We start from the raw sequence: 15923 nt of genomic DNA, 5'->3' as shown, positions 1-15923 counted from the left end.
GTACTAATGATCTACTTTTTGTTGATGATGGAACAATAGTTAGTCCTGCAATTAGAATAGGATTAAATGATGATTCATATATTTCCAAAGTTCCCAATTCATGGGAGACTGACTAGATTTTAATTGTTTATGTAGAACCCTTTAATGATTTTTGTGTTACAGCATATTACATAACTGCGATTGTAGTTGTTTGTTAGATATTTAATGTTTAAAAATCAAGTATTGCTTTTACAGAACACTGTTTAATAAATTACTTTGTACAAAGAGATGAAAAAATGATTGAAAAACAAGAAGTGTTCTGAAAAATACAGACATAATTTGTATGTTTCTATAAAATAAAAAATTTTCTACTTCATTAAAAAATAGTGGCTTAAAATTTATTTATTTCCGATATTAAAAATTATGATATATTACACTGCAACATTTTATGAAGAGTTGTTAGATTCAAAGATTATTAAAAGTTCTTATTAATTTACTTTTTTTTTTTTAAGCTTGTAAAAATAATAAACGTTCTTAAATTTACAATTTAAAATAACTTAAAAGATGTTGAGTTTTTATTCAAAATCGTCATCAATTGTTTATGTTCAGTTGTTGAGGTAGAGACCATGATAAATGTAATTTTAAACAATACTTCTCAAAAATTAGTTTCCGAAGTGCAAAACTCATAAATAAATTCAAAAAGTTTTGGTGCGAATAATATTTATATGAACCGCAAGTATATTCTATTTTGACCTTGCAAAATTTTATTGACTCCGATACTGATAGCGATTATTTTCAAATAAATTTCCAACTTTGATTATACTATACTACCGCCACCTTCAGGCAATTCGGCTGATCGTGCGATCTCTCAATCGCACGCGCCGTCTGAAGTGTATCTACTATTCACATACGACTAACCAAATTCAAATACAAATAACGCATAATATTAAACAGGTAAAACAATAAAAAGTATTAAATGTTCGATCTTCATCGTTACTTATCTTTTTTTTATGCAAAGAAAGTAAAGATTTGTTCAATTAAACATTCATTTTTTGGTTTAATGTTTATTACATAATGATGTTATTGTCACCTAACCTAACATAATTTTGCATGAAGTTTATTTTTAACTGTCCAGTCTTTTTCATTTTTGATTGATAACTTATAGTTGTTCATCGTAAATATAAAAAAAAAAAGATTAATATATATATCTTTACTTTCATCCAATTAAAAGATTAATGTTTGCGTAAATAGATTTTTATTTTCATTTCAATTTGAATGTCCTTTCTTAGATACAATGTCATCTTTACCAAATCGCTGTTTGGTCAAAGAGCTGCAAAATGATAGAGAATTAATGTTGCCAATTTCTGCAATTCTCGTACGGGATCCGGACACCGGTTTACTAACTACTGCAAGTAAAGCTGATATTGAATTGCAAGTGCCGATCTACATGCAATCGGGAGAAAATGTTGTAGAAGTTATGATGATCCGATACGCTGGTAATTATAAAAATTGAGACATATATACATAGTTAGTACATATATGAACATGAATATTCGCAGAAAATTTTAATAATTTCATGACCTTTAGAAATAGTAGAGTTCGAACTATTTTTGTTTTATTTTGTACTTATTACGCATTCAGTAGTTATTGTTCATTATAAAAGGATTGATAGTTTGATATTAATCAGTGATAATATGTTATTTGTAAACGAGAATTTATTTGTTTAATTATTAAACAATGAACAAATCGTTAAGTGCTAGCTGCTCTTGTAAAGAAAGCACTGAAATAATTGAGAAATACAATTATAATATTAAAAAATTATAGTAACATATCAAATAATGTTTATCTTACAGAGACAAAGCGAGACTTGTTGAGTTATCAAAGATCTGCTAGTAAAAAAAGAATTCAGATAAGGAAAAAATTGAGTTTAACGCCATACGAATCAAGAACTCGAAGCAAGATCGTTCCGCAAAAATCTAATCAACGACAACTTATCAAAGAGAGCCAAACTAAAAAAAAATCATTCCAAGTATTTTTATTGATATTTATGATCTACTGAATATATTTATTAACCTTATATAAAATATAACATTATTTTTATTCCAGAAAGCGGAGAAAACGGCCCGAGCCAAGTCAGTTGTAACGAGTGACAATGCCATTATGGAACTTTTGAATGCTGACAAAGAGAACAATAATATTTCCAACAATATTCCAATGCAAAAGGTAAGCATCACTGTTAGCAAAAATTTTCCAAAGGTTTTACCTTTTTACTGCTTTTTAATAAAAGGTTTAACAATTAAAAAGAAGATTAATATACGGGAAGTCAAATTTTCAAAGTAATTTTTCAGAGTTTGCTGCAAAATTAATTAACTGATTGATATTTTAATTTTTCAACCAATAATGATTATATTGACAATCTTAATCATGGATAATTATAAATCTCCCATTAAAAATAATTATTTTTATATTATTAATATACATTCTCAGGAAAGAAAAAAAAATTAATTTCTGCTGTTAAAGTGGGTATCAATAAGGACTAAATACCATTGCATTTAAAATTCTTGCAGTGAATAGTCATTTTTATAGATGATTACATCAAACTTAAACAGAAATGAAAATTGATCGAAAAATTCTCTTATTTGATCAGACAAAGAATGGCTCTATAATTTTAGAAACTCTATGTAAGTTATTATCACAAACAGACAAAAATTATTACTACTAATTTTGTTACAATCGTTGTTAACCTATGTCAGTATGACCATCAACATGTTTTATTGATGGAAATATCAAATAACAATATTTATCTATCGCTTCTTAATCGATTGCTGATATCGATAGGTTATTATTCGATAGACTTTTCTGATTATTGAAATAAGTGGTGTATTGCTTGACTTCGTTTTCACTGCACTTTTATTGATTATATGAGAAATAAAACATAAAAAAGTACCATATCAGTTGAAATATTTTTTTTGTAAAGTAAAATATTTCATAATTAGAATCTCATTTAATTTTTCGGAGATGATTTGAATTGCGGTAGCGTAGTCAATCAAACGATATGTTAAATTGAAACTAAAAGATTTAGAAATTGTATAAGACACGTCGTTAGAAAACAATAATGTGTTAATAAATGAGAAACTAAAACTGAAATGATATTTTTAAAAGTAAAAACCATAAATGGATAGCCATTAAAAAAAAATATCAATGAATGTGGACAGGTATTTTTTATATTTTTTTTTTCACACATTTATATTTTAGAATTTATTAATATATCTATAAGTATGGATATAAATAATAATTATCATGCACGAAAAACTTTTTTCTTTCATAAATTGGTACTCTTCTTACAATAATTTATAACTAATTGTAATGGTGCATTTGACTGAAAACAACATTTATTTACTTAAATGGTATAATTTTGTTTAATGATCTCATGTAATCGATTTATTCATCATCAGTAAGTATCATAATAATTTTTTCATTTGTTTGTCAACAGGAGAACTTAAACAATGGGGAAAATTCAGGTCGTAATATGACTCAGCTATTGAGCGTACTAACAGTACCAAGAACAGAATCTTCTTATGAAGAGTCTTCAAGAACTCCTTTCTCTCCACCATTAATAGAAAACATTTTGCCCAAACATACTTCAATATCGACTCGTCGAGAACCTTTCAAAACTCTCCAATCTCATTTGATGCATCAAAACCCGCCTCAAGATCGTCCCAGCTTGATTCAGCAGGAAGTTCTTACAACTCCACCATCTCACTCATCACGTCAAAGCACATCATCTGGCCAACGTATCCCTAGATCGCTCCAGCAAGAATTTTCTATAGGTTCAGAATCTCGCTCATCACAACTGAGCACGCCAACTCAACGAAGTACTCCTCGATTGCTTCAGCGAGAAACTTCTAAAACTCCTCGATCTCACTTATCAGGTCAAAGCACATCATCTGGCCAACGTATCCGTAGATTGCTCCGGCAAGAATTTTCTACAACTCCAGAATCTCGCTCATCGCAACTGAGCACGTCGAGTCAACAAAATACTTCTCCACCGCTTCAGCGAGAAACTTCTAAAACTCCTCAATCTCACTCATCGCGTCAAAGCATTTCATCTAAGCAATCTGCTAGTAGATCGACTTCTGGAGACAATCCCAGAACCCGGACACCTTATTCTTTGAATGTAAGAACGTCATCAAAAACGCATGCTCACAGATCAGCTCATGGAAATAAACGAGGAGCTTCCCAGTCAGAACCATCTAAACCATACAGAACATCTAGGGCCAATGCCGATACATCAAATCATCGTTACAATCAAGAGGCTTTAAGATCACCACGATCTCCATCTAGATCAAGACAATCGTCCAGTTCACCTAATTCTAATTTAACTTCGCGTAGCTCTTCAAGTTCAAGCAGATCTTCAAGTTCACGTAGCTCAAATGATTTAGATGAAATGGTCAGTAAATCAGAATTACGTCACGGATTTAAATTATTTCGAAAGAGAATGATTTCTGATGTAGAAAAAATTATTAAACAACACAATCTTGGGCGGCCATCATCAACAAACGGAAAAGTGCGTATATTACTTTACACTTCACTTATTGTCGGTATGTTCTTAATTCATTTTTTAATTTTATTTCAGGTTAGAATTGAAGGAATTCTCCTAGATGCTAAAAATTTTTTAAGAGCTTTGTTAGCAAAAGAATGAGCTTGCGTGCAAAAAGATTAATGAGAGCATACTGGACTGAGGAAGAACGTGATAGGCTGATAATAAGACAAAATAAAAGATTTCCGAATGCAATGATTGTGAGCTCTCAAAATTATAATGATATTATCCATCTCTGTTATGCTCTACAAAGAACACGATTTTTGAAGCATACCAGAAAACAAAATCCTGAGCATAATGTATATAAATGGGTTACTGATTTTCTGAAAAATGATCGGCTTGCTCGAAAGAAACAGAAAAAATCTAGGACAGCTCAGAACCGGCAAAGCAGGGCAAAGTCAATTTAAAAAGTTGAAATTTTAATCATCCTTATTATGAATAATATAATTTTTTTTATGAATATTTTTTATTACGTTTAATATAATATTTTCTTATGTACTCTTGTCAAAGCTTAAATGCAAAAAAAAACTAATGAATAATAAAAAGTTATAAAATTTGAATAAAAATTTATTTGACTTTTTTCTCATTAGTTCCTTATTTATTTGATTCTATATAGTTGATATTAGATACATTGAAGTATCATTTCATTAAGCGTATTAATTTAAAAAAAAAATCGATAGGTATCATTTGGGTATGAAATTTTCACAAATATACTCAAAATAGAAGAATTATTTGAGTATAATTTGAGTATGTTTTTAAAATTTTACCAAAAAATGACCGAAATTATACCGAAATTTATCGGATATTTTGGGTATTTTTTCAGGGTGACCAAATTCGCTAGGGCTCTTCATCTTAATTTTAAATATGTATTATTTTGTTTTTAATAATTAAACAATAAAAGATTTATTATAATTATGATTATCATTATTATTATTATTCTGCTGGACCACTCCGCACAACAAGGCGGTTAGTGATCACAGCAGGCCAAAGTCATTTTCCTAAGTAGACGGAGGGAACCTAGTATGACAGCCTTCTGCATCCTGACCGCCAAGAATTCAGCTTTTGATGAGCAAGCTGGAACTCTGGCAAGTGAGGATACAAAAGACTGTTTCATCCCTCCGAGGACGCCAACAATCAGGACGACGAGCTTGACACGGTAACCTGGGTAAAGTTTGCCAATTTCAAACAGGAGATCCTGATATATTTGTCTTTTGTGCTCTTCTTTGGCTGAGATGTTGTATTCAGCCGGGGCCGAGAACTCAATGACATAAATGTCACGAGTAGCCTTGTCGAAGAGCACAATATCAGGTTTGTTGTGATCTATCCGCCGAGTTGTTGCAAACGGCATGTTCCAATAAATTTTGCAACTGTCATTCTCAACAACCTGGGGAATATCTCCTGGCAGATAAGGCAGCACCGGTGTCACATCAATACCGTAGCGGTGACGAAGATAGTAGTACAGTACTCTCAGGGCAGCATTGTGACGCTGGATGTATGCACCTCTCGCCAGCACAGGACATGCTGACAAAATGTGCATAAGCGTCTCCGGATGTTGTTTACACGCCCTGCAGGTCGTGTCCGGGAGCTGCACCTGGAGCACCTTGCTACGGTACTCTAGAGTGTTAATGACACCATCTTGGCAAGCAAATATGAACCCTTCAGTCTCGGACATCAGGCCAGCTGACTTTAAGAAGGAAAACGTTAGCTGGGTGGACAAGCCATGATCACGCACGTGTTTGAAGAACACGCTGTGCATAGACTTGTCCATCAGTTTGCCTAGGAGTAGTTTTTCCTCGGCGTTCCTGATGACGCTCTTGAATTCCTCCTTTCGGAGTTCCATAAGAGCGTTTATTTCTCCGAGACCAAGGGTTCTTGCCGCATATATTGCTGCCTTATATAAGAACGACCCCTCATGCGCATTCTCATGTTTATGAACAATTTGCATAAGAAAGTCATCCTCATCTGCAGTGAAATTGATAACTTCGTGTGTTAAACCCAGGACTAAACGATCGTGAAGCCGCTCCAAGCTCTGCAAACCTCTCCCACCGATTGACCGGGAGAGGTATAATCTGGCGACTGATGAATTGGGGTGCATGCTCCGGTTCATGTTGATAATCTTACGGGTTCTGATGTCGAGATCTCGCAGATCCTTTCGGGCCCATTTTAAGATACCGAAAGAGTATAGTAAGACTGGGACAGCGAGCGTGTTAGTAGCGGAGACTTTATTTTTGCCGGAAAGTTCGGAGGACCAGATTTTCCGGAGTCTCCTAACATACTCGCTACGGAGAGTTGCTTGGACTTCGGAGACCGCATGCATGCGGTGCTCTTCCATTCCTAGATATCTATACAACTCTCCGGCGTCTAATTGTCTTAAAACGCTCCCATCTACCAACTCGACATCATCACCCGTAACAGAGCACTTACCCCTCGCCAGATGTACGACCGCACACTTGTCCAACCCAAAAGACATTCCGACATCCCGCGTGTACTCTGCTACGATGTTAAGGGCCGCCTGTAGATGATCTTCATCAGCACTATACAGCTTCAGGTCATCCATATAAAGCAGATGGGTAATCGAGTATTTTCGATCACCCGGAGGCCCCACAGAGTACCCACGAGTTTTACGGAGAGCAACAGATATAGGCAGCAGTGAGATGCAAAACAGCAGAGGGCTCAAGGAATCACCTTGGAAGACCCCTCGTTTGTACTCTACAACTCCGGTTATGTGCAATGCGTTTCCACTTCCAATGTGAAAACGCGTTCGCCAGAGCTGCATTGTACGCCGAATGCATTCCACTATTTCAGGATTGACCCCCAGGCATTTGAGGGAATATAAAATCAACTCATGAGAAGTTGAGTCAAATGCCTTGCGATAGTCGATCCAGGCCATTGACAGGTTGCGTTGATAGTAGATCGCATCTTGTGTGACACATCGATCAACTATCAAGTTCTCTTTGCAACCTGACAGGCCTCTTTGCTGCCACGCTGTTCATATATCTGTTGCCATACAGGTTCTATCTCCTGCAAAATACGGTTGTTTAAAATTTTTGTAAAAATTTTATAAACCGCATTCAAGCAGGTGATAGGCCTGTAATTCTTTGGGTCAGATAAGTCACCTTTTTTTGGTATCAGTACGGTTCGCCCTTCCACGAGCCAGTCTGGATTCGGTTCGTCAGCTCTAATGTACGATGTAAATATACGGGCCAGATGGAGGTGGGTAGAAGTAAACTTCTTCCACCAAAAGACATTTATGCCATCTGGTCCCGGGGCAGCCCAATTTTTGCTGCCATTTAGAGCTGAACGAACTTCATTCACACTGACTACAGGGCTCTCTTCATCAGCATTCTGTCTACGGTGTTCCTGACAGAATGCTTTAAAGTCGTGCAGAGCTGGAGTATTGGCGTTCACGTTTGGTTGATCTCCATACAACTCAGTCCAAAAAGCTTCCACCCGCTCAGGTGTTGGATAATTCCCGGTAACATCGGTCTTTGGTGTCAGAAAGCGTGAAGGGCTGGATCGAAACAACGAGTTGTCGACCAATCACTTCAGCCTTTTCTCTAGTGACTTTTTGGCAGTCACTAGAGCCCGCAATTTATTGAGAGACTCTTCCTTGATGACAAGAAGAGTACTCTTATTCAGTGTGTGATGACGCCACCGAAGTTCAGCAGCAATGCGCCGAATTCGAGGCGTGTATGCTCTTTGAGTTGTTTCAAACTCAATCACACACTGAATGCGGGAGACCTGTTTCCGGGATCTGTCAATTTTGAGTCCAAGTTGTGAGATGCGCTGTCTCAACCTTGCCTCGATCGAGAGACAATGTCTCTCTCTCGGAAAAGCCGAAACTGCTGCACCATACACAACCTGGCTCACAGTGAGCAGGGTGGAATCCTCCAGGATGTTTGCACGGAGATCTTCATTTACCGCTTCTAGCTGTTGTTGGGAGTAAGTTATCTTTTTAGATATACTTACTTGCCGTCCTATAAAGGGATTGTTGTCATCCAAGGAGGAACGGCGTCGCTCTTGGTGTAATTGCGCCGGAAAGGAAAGTCTATTAGACTGCCTTCTATCCGGCACAAGCGATCTTCTATTACGCCGAAGATAAGCGGCATAATTACGCAGGTGTTTAGGCGTAAAATTCTCTAGCTCCGGATGCATATCACTCCAAAGAGTGTGCATCCGGGCCATATAACCGCTCACCCCCGGCTCGCTACGTTGGTAGCACACCAAGAGGTCGACTCGTAGTTCCTCCGTCCACTTAAAGTAAGTCCTTAAAGCGCCAGGGTCGTCATCGTTCATCGGGTCCGTTATTATTATTATTATTATTATTATTATTATTATTATTATTATTATTATTATTATTATTATTATTATTATTATTATTATTATTATTATTATTATTATTATTATTATTATTATTATTATTATTATTATTATTATTATTATTATTATTATTATTATTATTATTATTATTATTATTATTATTATTATTATTATTATTATTATTATTATTATTATTATTATTATTATTATTATTATTATTATTATTATTATTATTATTATTATTATTATTATTATTATTATTATTATTATTATTATTATTATTATTATTATTATTATTATTATTATTATTATTATTATTATTATTATTATTATTATTATTATTATTATTATTATTATTATTATTATTATTATTATTATTATTATTATTATTATTATTATTATTATTATTATTATTATTATTATTATTATTATTATTATTATTATTATTATTATTATTATTATTATTATTATTATTATTGTTGTCATCATTATTACTATTAATAATATTTTGTTGAGGTATTCCAAGTTACAGAAAAATTACAATCATCATCGCATAATAATTTTATTAATCAATATCACCGCACGAATGAAATAATCCTTCTGTGTTAAGAATAGTCTCTTTGTTTTATTTTTTATTCAAGTTCCAAAACTAAATTATTGGTATTGTTTTTTATTATAATTAATATTATGAGTATAGTTATTATTAATTGATTAATTTTTATATAATTATTGTCAGTAAATAGTTTTTAAATATAAACGAAGATATTTCATATTTTCAACGTATACTCGGCACGAGACACTAACACTGCCAAGATAGCCAGAAATACATGGTTAATAAAACTCCTGACAAAAGTGTTCCTCCAACGTTCGTATAGCGTTGCGGTTAGGTGATAGTCTCGCGTGCGTTAGGGTTACTATTCGAAACTCGGTTAGGGCAATATTATTCTGAATTTATTTTTAAGGCAAGCGTAAAACTTCTTCACAATGAATGAATGCGCATGTGATTGAAACCTTATCCCCCCTCCTCCAGCTCCTCTAAAAAACTCCGAAAATAAAAAATGTAAAAAAAAAAAATATGAATTAAAAAAAAAACAAAAACAAGAAAAAGACAAAATAAAAAAAAAAAATTTTTATCAATTGTTTTTTTTTATTGTTAATTTTTTTGTTAATCCCGACAGCAAATTTAATAAATTATATCCGAAAATAATATTTAAAACTATAAAATTTAAATAGTCAGAGTTGTTATTTACTATTATTATTGTTAAAAATTACTTGGCGTGATATTATAAAATACATATTAAAATGGCGATTTTTACTGCTTGAAACTGTAAAATTTATGAACCCCACTGTTGTTATTCACTATAGTCATAGTCACAATTTACTGGGTACGATAGAATAGACTACACATTGAAACGGCAATTTTTACTGTTTGAAACTGTAATTTTCCAACATGAGAGAGTTTTTATTTACAATAGTGACCGCTACTAATCACTTATTTTGGATATTAAATTATAAATTGTGGCTTTTATACTTTCTACATTGAGATTTGTAATATTTACATTTTTGCTACCCCGATGTCCGCTGTAAAGTTTGAAACTGTAAAAAGTAACCGGAATCCGAGTGAATTTTACAGTTTACTTTTTTCCGTGTAAAATTATTTTCAATATCATCTTTATTATTATTATTTTTTTTATTATTTAGTGTCATTATCATATTGATGTTAGTAAAGATCACAATTCGTAAACTTATAAACAATATTCGTATTATGTAAGGAATATCATCGTTTCAAACTTCGCTCAATTAACAAGTAGTGCCACCTACAGGCAACAATCATCAAGACGTTGTAGTATCTGTACATTGCTCGAACAGAATTACTCAGATCTTGATCAGCTGACTTAAGCTTCCGAAGAAAGCAAAATCAAACAATTCTAGCTCTTTTAGGGCCAGTTTTTCAAATCAAGATAAAATTTTATCCAGGATGAAATTATTATTGCCAGTATATTTATATATATGAAATATATAGACATATTTTCATCATTAGATAAAATTTTATCCTGGATTGAAAAACTGGCCCTTAAATATTGACTCTAGTTAATAAATGCAACTGAATGAGAAGAAAATATATTTAGAAAAATACAGATCGAAAGTTATTTAATAATTAATCCTTGGGATTTTATATTAAAAAAAATATTTTAAGATTTTTTGTTTTTAAAAAAATTTTTAATTCAAAGTTTGTATTTTTCCCGCGGAAATTGAATGTTTATAAAGTTTCAATATAAATCATTTAAAGTATCACTTTTCGTACAATATCTAGCAGCATTGATAAAATTTTATATCAATAAGCCGCGAACATTCTTTAGCTTAGATTGATAAACTAAATGATCAATGGTAAGCTTTTAATTTTACATATATTTTAAAAAAATTTTTACATTTTTGTAGTTGTGATAGTTGTAAATTTAAATTTAATACTTTAATACTTAATAATTTAAAAACAATATCAATGATAATAATAATAATAAATCGTATTATCAATTTATTTTTACCATTATAAATATTTTTAGTATCATCCTTATTGTCATTGTTAATATTGTCGTTATTATAATTATTATTTAGAGTCAATATCATATTGTTGTTAGTAAATATCACAATTCGTAAACTTATAAATAATATTCGTATTTTGTAAGAAATATCATCGTTTCAAACTTCGCTTAATTAACAACTAGTGCCACCTACAGGCAACAATCATCAAGACATTTGTAGTATCTGTACATTGCTCGAACAGAATTAATCAGATCTTGATCAGCTGACTTTTTCGAAGAAAGCAAAATCAAACAATTCTAGCTCTTTTAAGTATTGACTCTAAGTAATAAATGCAATTGAATTAAAAGAAAATATATTTAGAAAAATACATATGGGAAGTTATTTAATAATTAATTCTCGGGATTTTATATTAAAAAAAAATTTTAACATTATTTGTTATTAAAAAAATTTTCAATTCAAAGTTTGTATTTTTCCCGCAGAAATTGAATGTTTATAAAGTTTCAATATAAATCAATTAAAGTATCACTTATAATACAATATCTAGCAGCATCAATAAAATTTTATATAAATAAGCCGCAAATACTCTTTGGCTTAGATTAACAAACTAAATTATCAATTGAAACTTTAATTTTACATGAATTTTTACATTTTTTTGTAATTGAGATAATTATAAATTCAAATCTAATCTTCAATACTCAATAATTTAAAAATGATAATAATAATAATAATAATAATAATAATTATTATTATTATTATTTCCATTTTTTAACTATTATTATTATTATTATTATTATTATTATTATTATTATTATTATTATTATTATTATTATTATTATTATTATTATGTTATTAAATGTTATTAAATGCTCAGGGGGGTTGTCCCCGGAGTCCGATTCTCCGAGGGCCCAGCCTGAGCTCCATCCATTACTGCTGGACCACTCCGCACAACAAGGCGGTTAGTGATCACAGCAGGCCAAAGTCATTTTCCTAAGTAGACGAATGGGAACCTAGTATGACAGCCTTCTGCATCCTGACCGCCAAGAATTCAGCTTTTGATGAGCAAGCTGGAACTCTGGCAAGTGAGGATACAAAAGACTGTTTCATCCCTCCGAGGACGCCAACAATCAGGACGACGAGCTTGACACGGTAACCTGGGTAAAATTTGCCAATTTCAAACAGGAGATCCTGATATATTTGTCTTTTGTGCTCTTCTTTGGCTGAGATGTTGTATTCAGCCGGGGCCGAGAACTCAATGACATAAATGTCACGAGTAGCCTTGTCGAAGAGCACAATATCAGGTTTGTTGTGATCTATCCGCAGAGTTGTTGCAAACGGCATGTTCCAATAAATTTTGCAACTGTCATTCTCAACAACCTGGGGAATATCTCCTGGCAGATAAGGCAGCACTGGTGTCATATCAATACCGTAGTAATGACGAAGATAGTAGTACAGTACTCTCAGGGCAGCGTTGTGACGCTGGATATATGCACCTCTCGCCAGCACAGGACATGCTGACAAAAGGTGCATGAGCGTCTCCGGGTGTTGTTTACACATCCTACATGACGTGTCCAGAAGCTGCACCTGGAGCACCTTGCTACGGTATTCTAGAGTGTTAATGACACCATCTTGGCAAGCAAATATGAACCCTTCAGTCTCGGACAGTAGGCCAGCTGACTTTAAGAAGGAAAACGTCAGCTGGGTGGACAAGCCATGATCACGCACGTGTTTGAAGAACACGCTGTGCATGGACTTGTCCATCAGTTCGCCTAGGAGTAGTTTTTCCTCGGCGTTCCTGATGACGCTCTTGAATTCCTCCTTTCGGAGTTCCATAAGAGCGTTTATCTCTCCAAGACCAAGGGTTCTTGCTGCATATATAGCTGCCTTATACAAGAACGACCCCTTATGCGCATTCTCATGTTTATGAACAATTTGCAAAAGAAAGTCATCCTCGTCTGCAGTGAAATTGACAACTTCGTGTGTTAAACCCAGGACCAAACGATCATGCAGCCGCTCCAAACTCTGCAGACCTCTCCCACCGATGGACCGGGAGAGGTATAATCTGGCGACTGATGAATTGGGGTGCATGCTCCGGTTCATGTTGATAGTCTTACGGGTTTTGATGTCGAGATCTCGCAGATCCTTTCGGGCCCATTTTAAGACACCGAATGAGTATAGTAAGACTGGGACAGCGAGCATATTAGAAGCGGAGACTTTATTTTTACCGGAAAGTTCGGAGGACCAAATTTTCCGGAGTCTCCTAACATACTCGCTACGGAGAGTTGCTTGGACTTCGGAGACCGCATGCATGCGGTGCTCTTCCATTCCTAGATATCTATACAACTCTCCGGCGTCTAATTGTCTTAAAACGCTCCCATCTACCAACTCGACATCATCACCCGTAACAGAGCACTTACCCCTCGCCAGATGTACGACCGCACACTTGTCCAACCCAAAAGACATTCCGACATCCCGCGTGTACTCTGCTACGATGTTAAGAGCCGCCTGTAGATGATCTTCATCAGCACTATAAAGCTTCAGGTCATCCATATAAAGCAGATGGGTAATCGAGTATTTTCGATCACCCGGAGGCCCCACAGAGTACCCACGAGTTTTACGGAGAGCAACAGATATAGGCAGCAGTGAGATGCAAAACAGCAGAGGGCTCAAGGAATCACCTTGGAAGACCCCTCATTTGTACTTTATTATTATACTTTATACTTTATTATTATTATTATTATTATTATTATTATTATTATTATTATTATTATTATTATTATTATTATTATTATTATTATTATTATTATTATTATTATTATTATTATTATTATTATTATTATTATTATTATTATTATTATTATTATTATTATTATTATTACTTCATTTATTCTGTAGTATGTGTACGACTTCGTACATGTGCCGCTCTACGAGGGTGAATTACGTATAAAATTTGAATTTCCCGGGATTTGTAGCACTTCGTATACATACGGTGCTGTTTGTGTACGGAGTCGTATTGTTTGTTTGCTGTACCTTAGTCACATCGTTAGTTTATTATATAGAATTATATACAATACTTTCTCGCAGAGAGCTCAAAGTAAATAAACAAAGTAAATAAGTAAAAAGATAACTGCAAGCAATCTACGTTAGTTTATTAACACGTGTGTGAGCACCTTTAAGATTGGAGTTTATTTTTCTACGGTACTAACTTAAATCTCGCGTTGGCTGCATTTTTTACCGCAAACTATCCCCTTGAAGCTACAGTTTATGTAGATATAATTCCAGTGCGCCCTGGCGGCCGTAAATGTAAGCTGTGAATTACTTTTTTTAACTGTAGTTGCGTATCTATAGGAGGATTACTACACATTTTTATTTTATCTAGTCTGTGGCATGTCACTTTTTACATAAAAAAAAGTCAGGATCAAAAAATGTGAGCGCGCTATAGTATGTGCTGATAAAATTTAATAATTTCAAGTAAATAAATTGTTATAAGTGAATATAAATTAATTAATACGGTAAAATAAATTATGAATTACTGTTATAATAAACAAATTAGTGAAAAAAAGTACCGTTGAATTTAATTAAATTTCGCAACCTCAAAAAACCGTTCTGCTTACAGTAAACACATTCGGTAGTCTGGCGCTCCGTTTGCAACGGGATTTTTGAATGGAACTTGGTGCCAGATTCTACCGAATCTGTAGATTTAGGGTATTAAAATTGCGTTTTTAATCCTAACTTGATAATTGGTAAATGAAAAGGGTCAGTCCAGGGGATGTTGCCGCGATTGTGGTTGTAGTCATTAACGGATCTTAATGAAATTTAGTACACATGTTTCTTAGACGATCATCTCAAATAAGTTCAAAGATTAGCTAAGTAGGTCAATAAGGTTAGAAATAATAGCTATTTGAATTTTTCTGAAGATAGTGGAAGTTGCATTTTCTGTCTTGTTATTTTTCAAGAACATTTAATTGAAATAAGATAGATTATTATTGAAGTTATACTTCTTCTGTCCCAAAAAAGCGACATGATGAAGTTGGCCACCAAATATAATTCAAAATATAGATTTCTTTTACTGACTAAGCTAACTCATATACAGACTAGTCGAAAAGTATCCATCGAAACGTTGTTATTTTTAAATTCGATAGAAATATCATTTAATATGAAATATATTATTCATATTCATAACCAATTCTAAAAATGGTCAATTAAATATTTTACTTTTTATTTAACTTGGTAATAATTTCTTTTTAATTAATATTTTTTTAAAAATAATAACAATCTCATGAATTATAATACTTGAACTAAAATATAAATATTGTAGTAAGGTAAAAGCCCTAGTAGCTGCTCATATACCAGTACATGCTCACCCCATATATTTGTATATCTAGATTCACAAATATAGATATACAAATACATGGAGTGAGCATGTACTGATACATAAGCAGCTACTGAGGCTCTAACTTTATCTATTATATTTAGGTATCTTTTT

At 33.1% G+C, this 15923-nt stretch overlaps 2 protein-coding genes across 6 annotated transcripts in view; one reads left to right on the top strand and one right to left on the bottom strand.

Moving 5' to 3' along the window:
* Nucleotides 1-15923, bottom strand: part of LOC123259302 (transcription factor EC) — a 435681-nt gene that overhangs the window by 12019 nt on the left and 407739 nt on the right. The gene's annotated exons all lie outside the window — the stretch shown is intronic.
* On the top strand, nucleotides 1173-2188 carry LOC123259308. Its single transcript, XM_044719675.1, has 2 exons — nucleotides 1173-1475; nucleotides 1833-2188. Exons 1-2 carry the CDS (start codon nucleotides 1274-1276, stop codon nucleotides 2036-2038), a joined length of 408 nt encoding a protein of 135 aa, XP_044575610.1. The 5' UTR covers nucleotides 1173-1273; the 3' UTR covers nucleotides 2039-2188.

Source organism: Cotesia glomerata, linkage group LG2 (assembly GCF_020080835.1).
Source record: "Cotesia glomerata isolate CgM1 linkage group LG2, MPM_Cglom_v2.3, whole genome shotgun sequence".
NCBI lineage: Eukaryota > Metazoa > Arthropoda > Insecta > Hymenoptera > Braconidae > Cotesia > Cotesia glomerata.
Note: the sequence above shows the minus strand (reverse complement) of the source record. Positions and strands in the feature narration are given on the sequence as shown.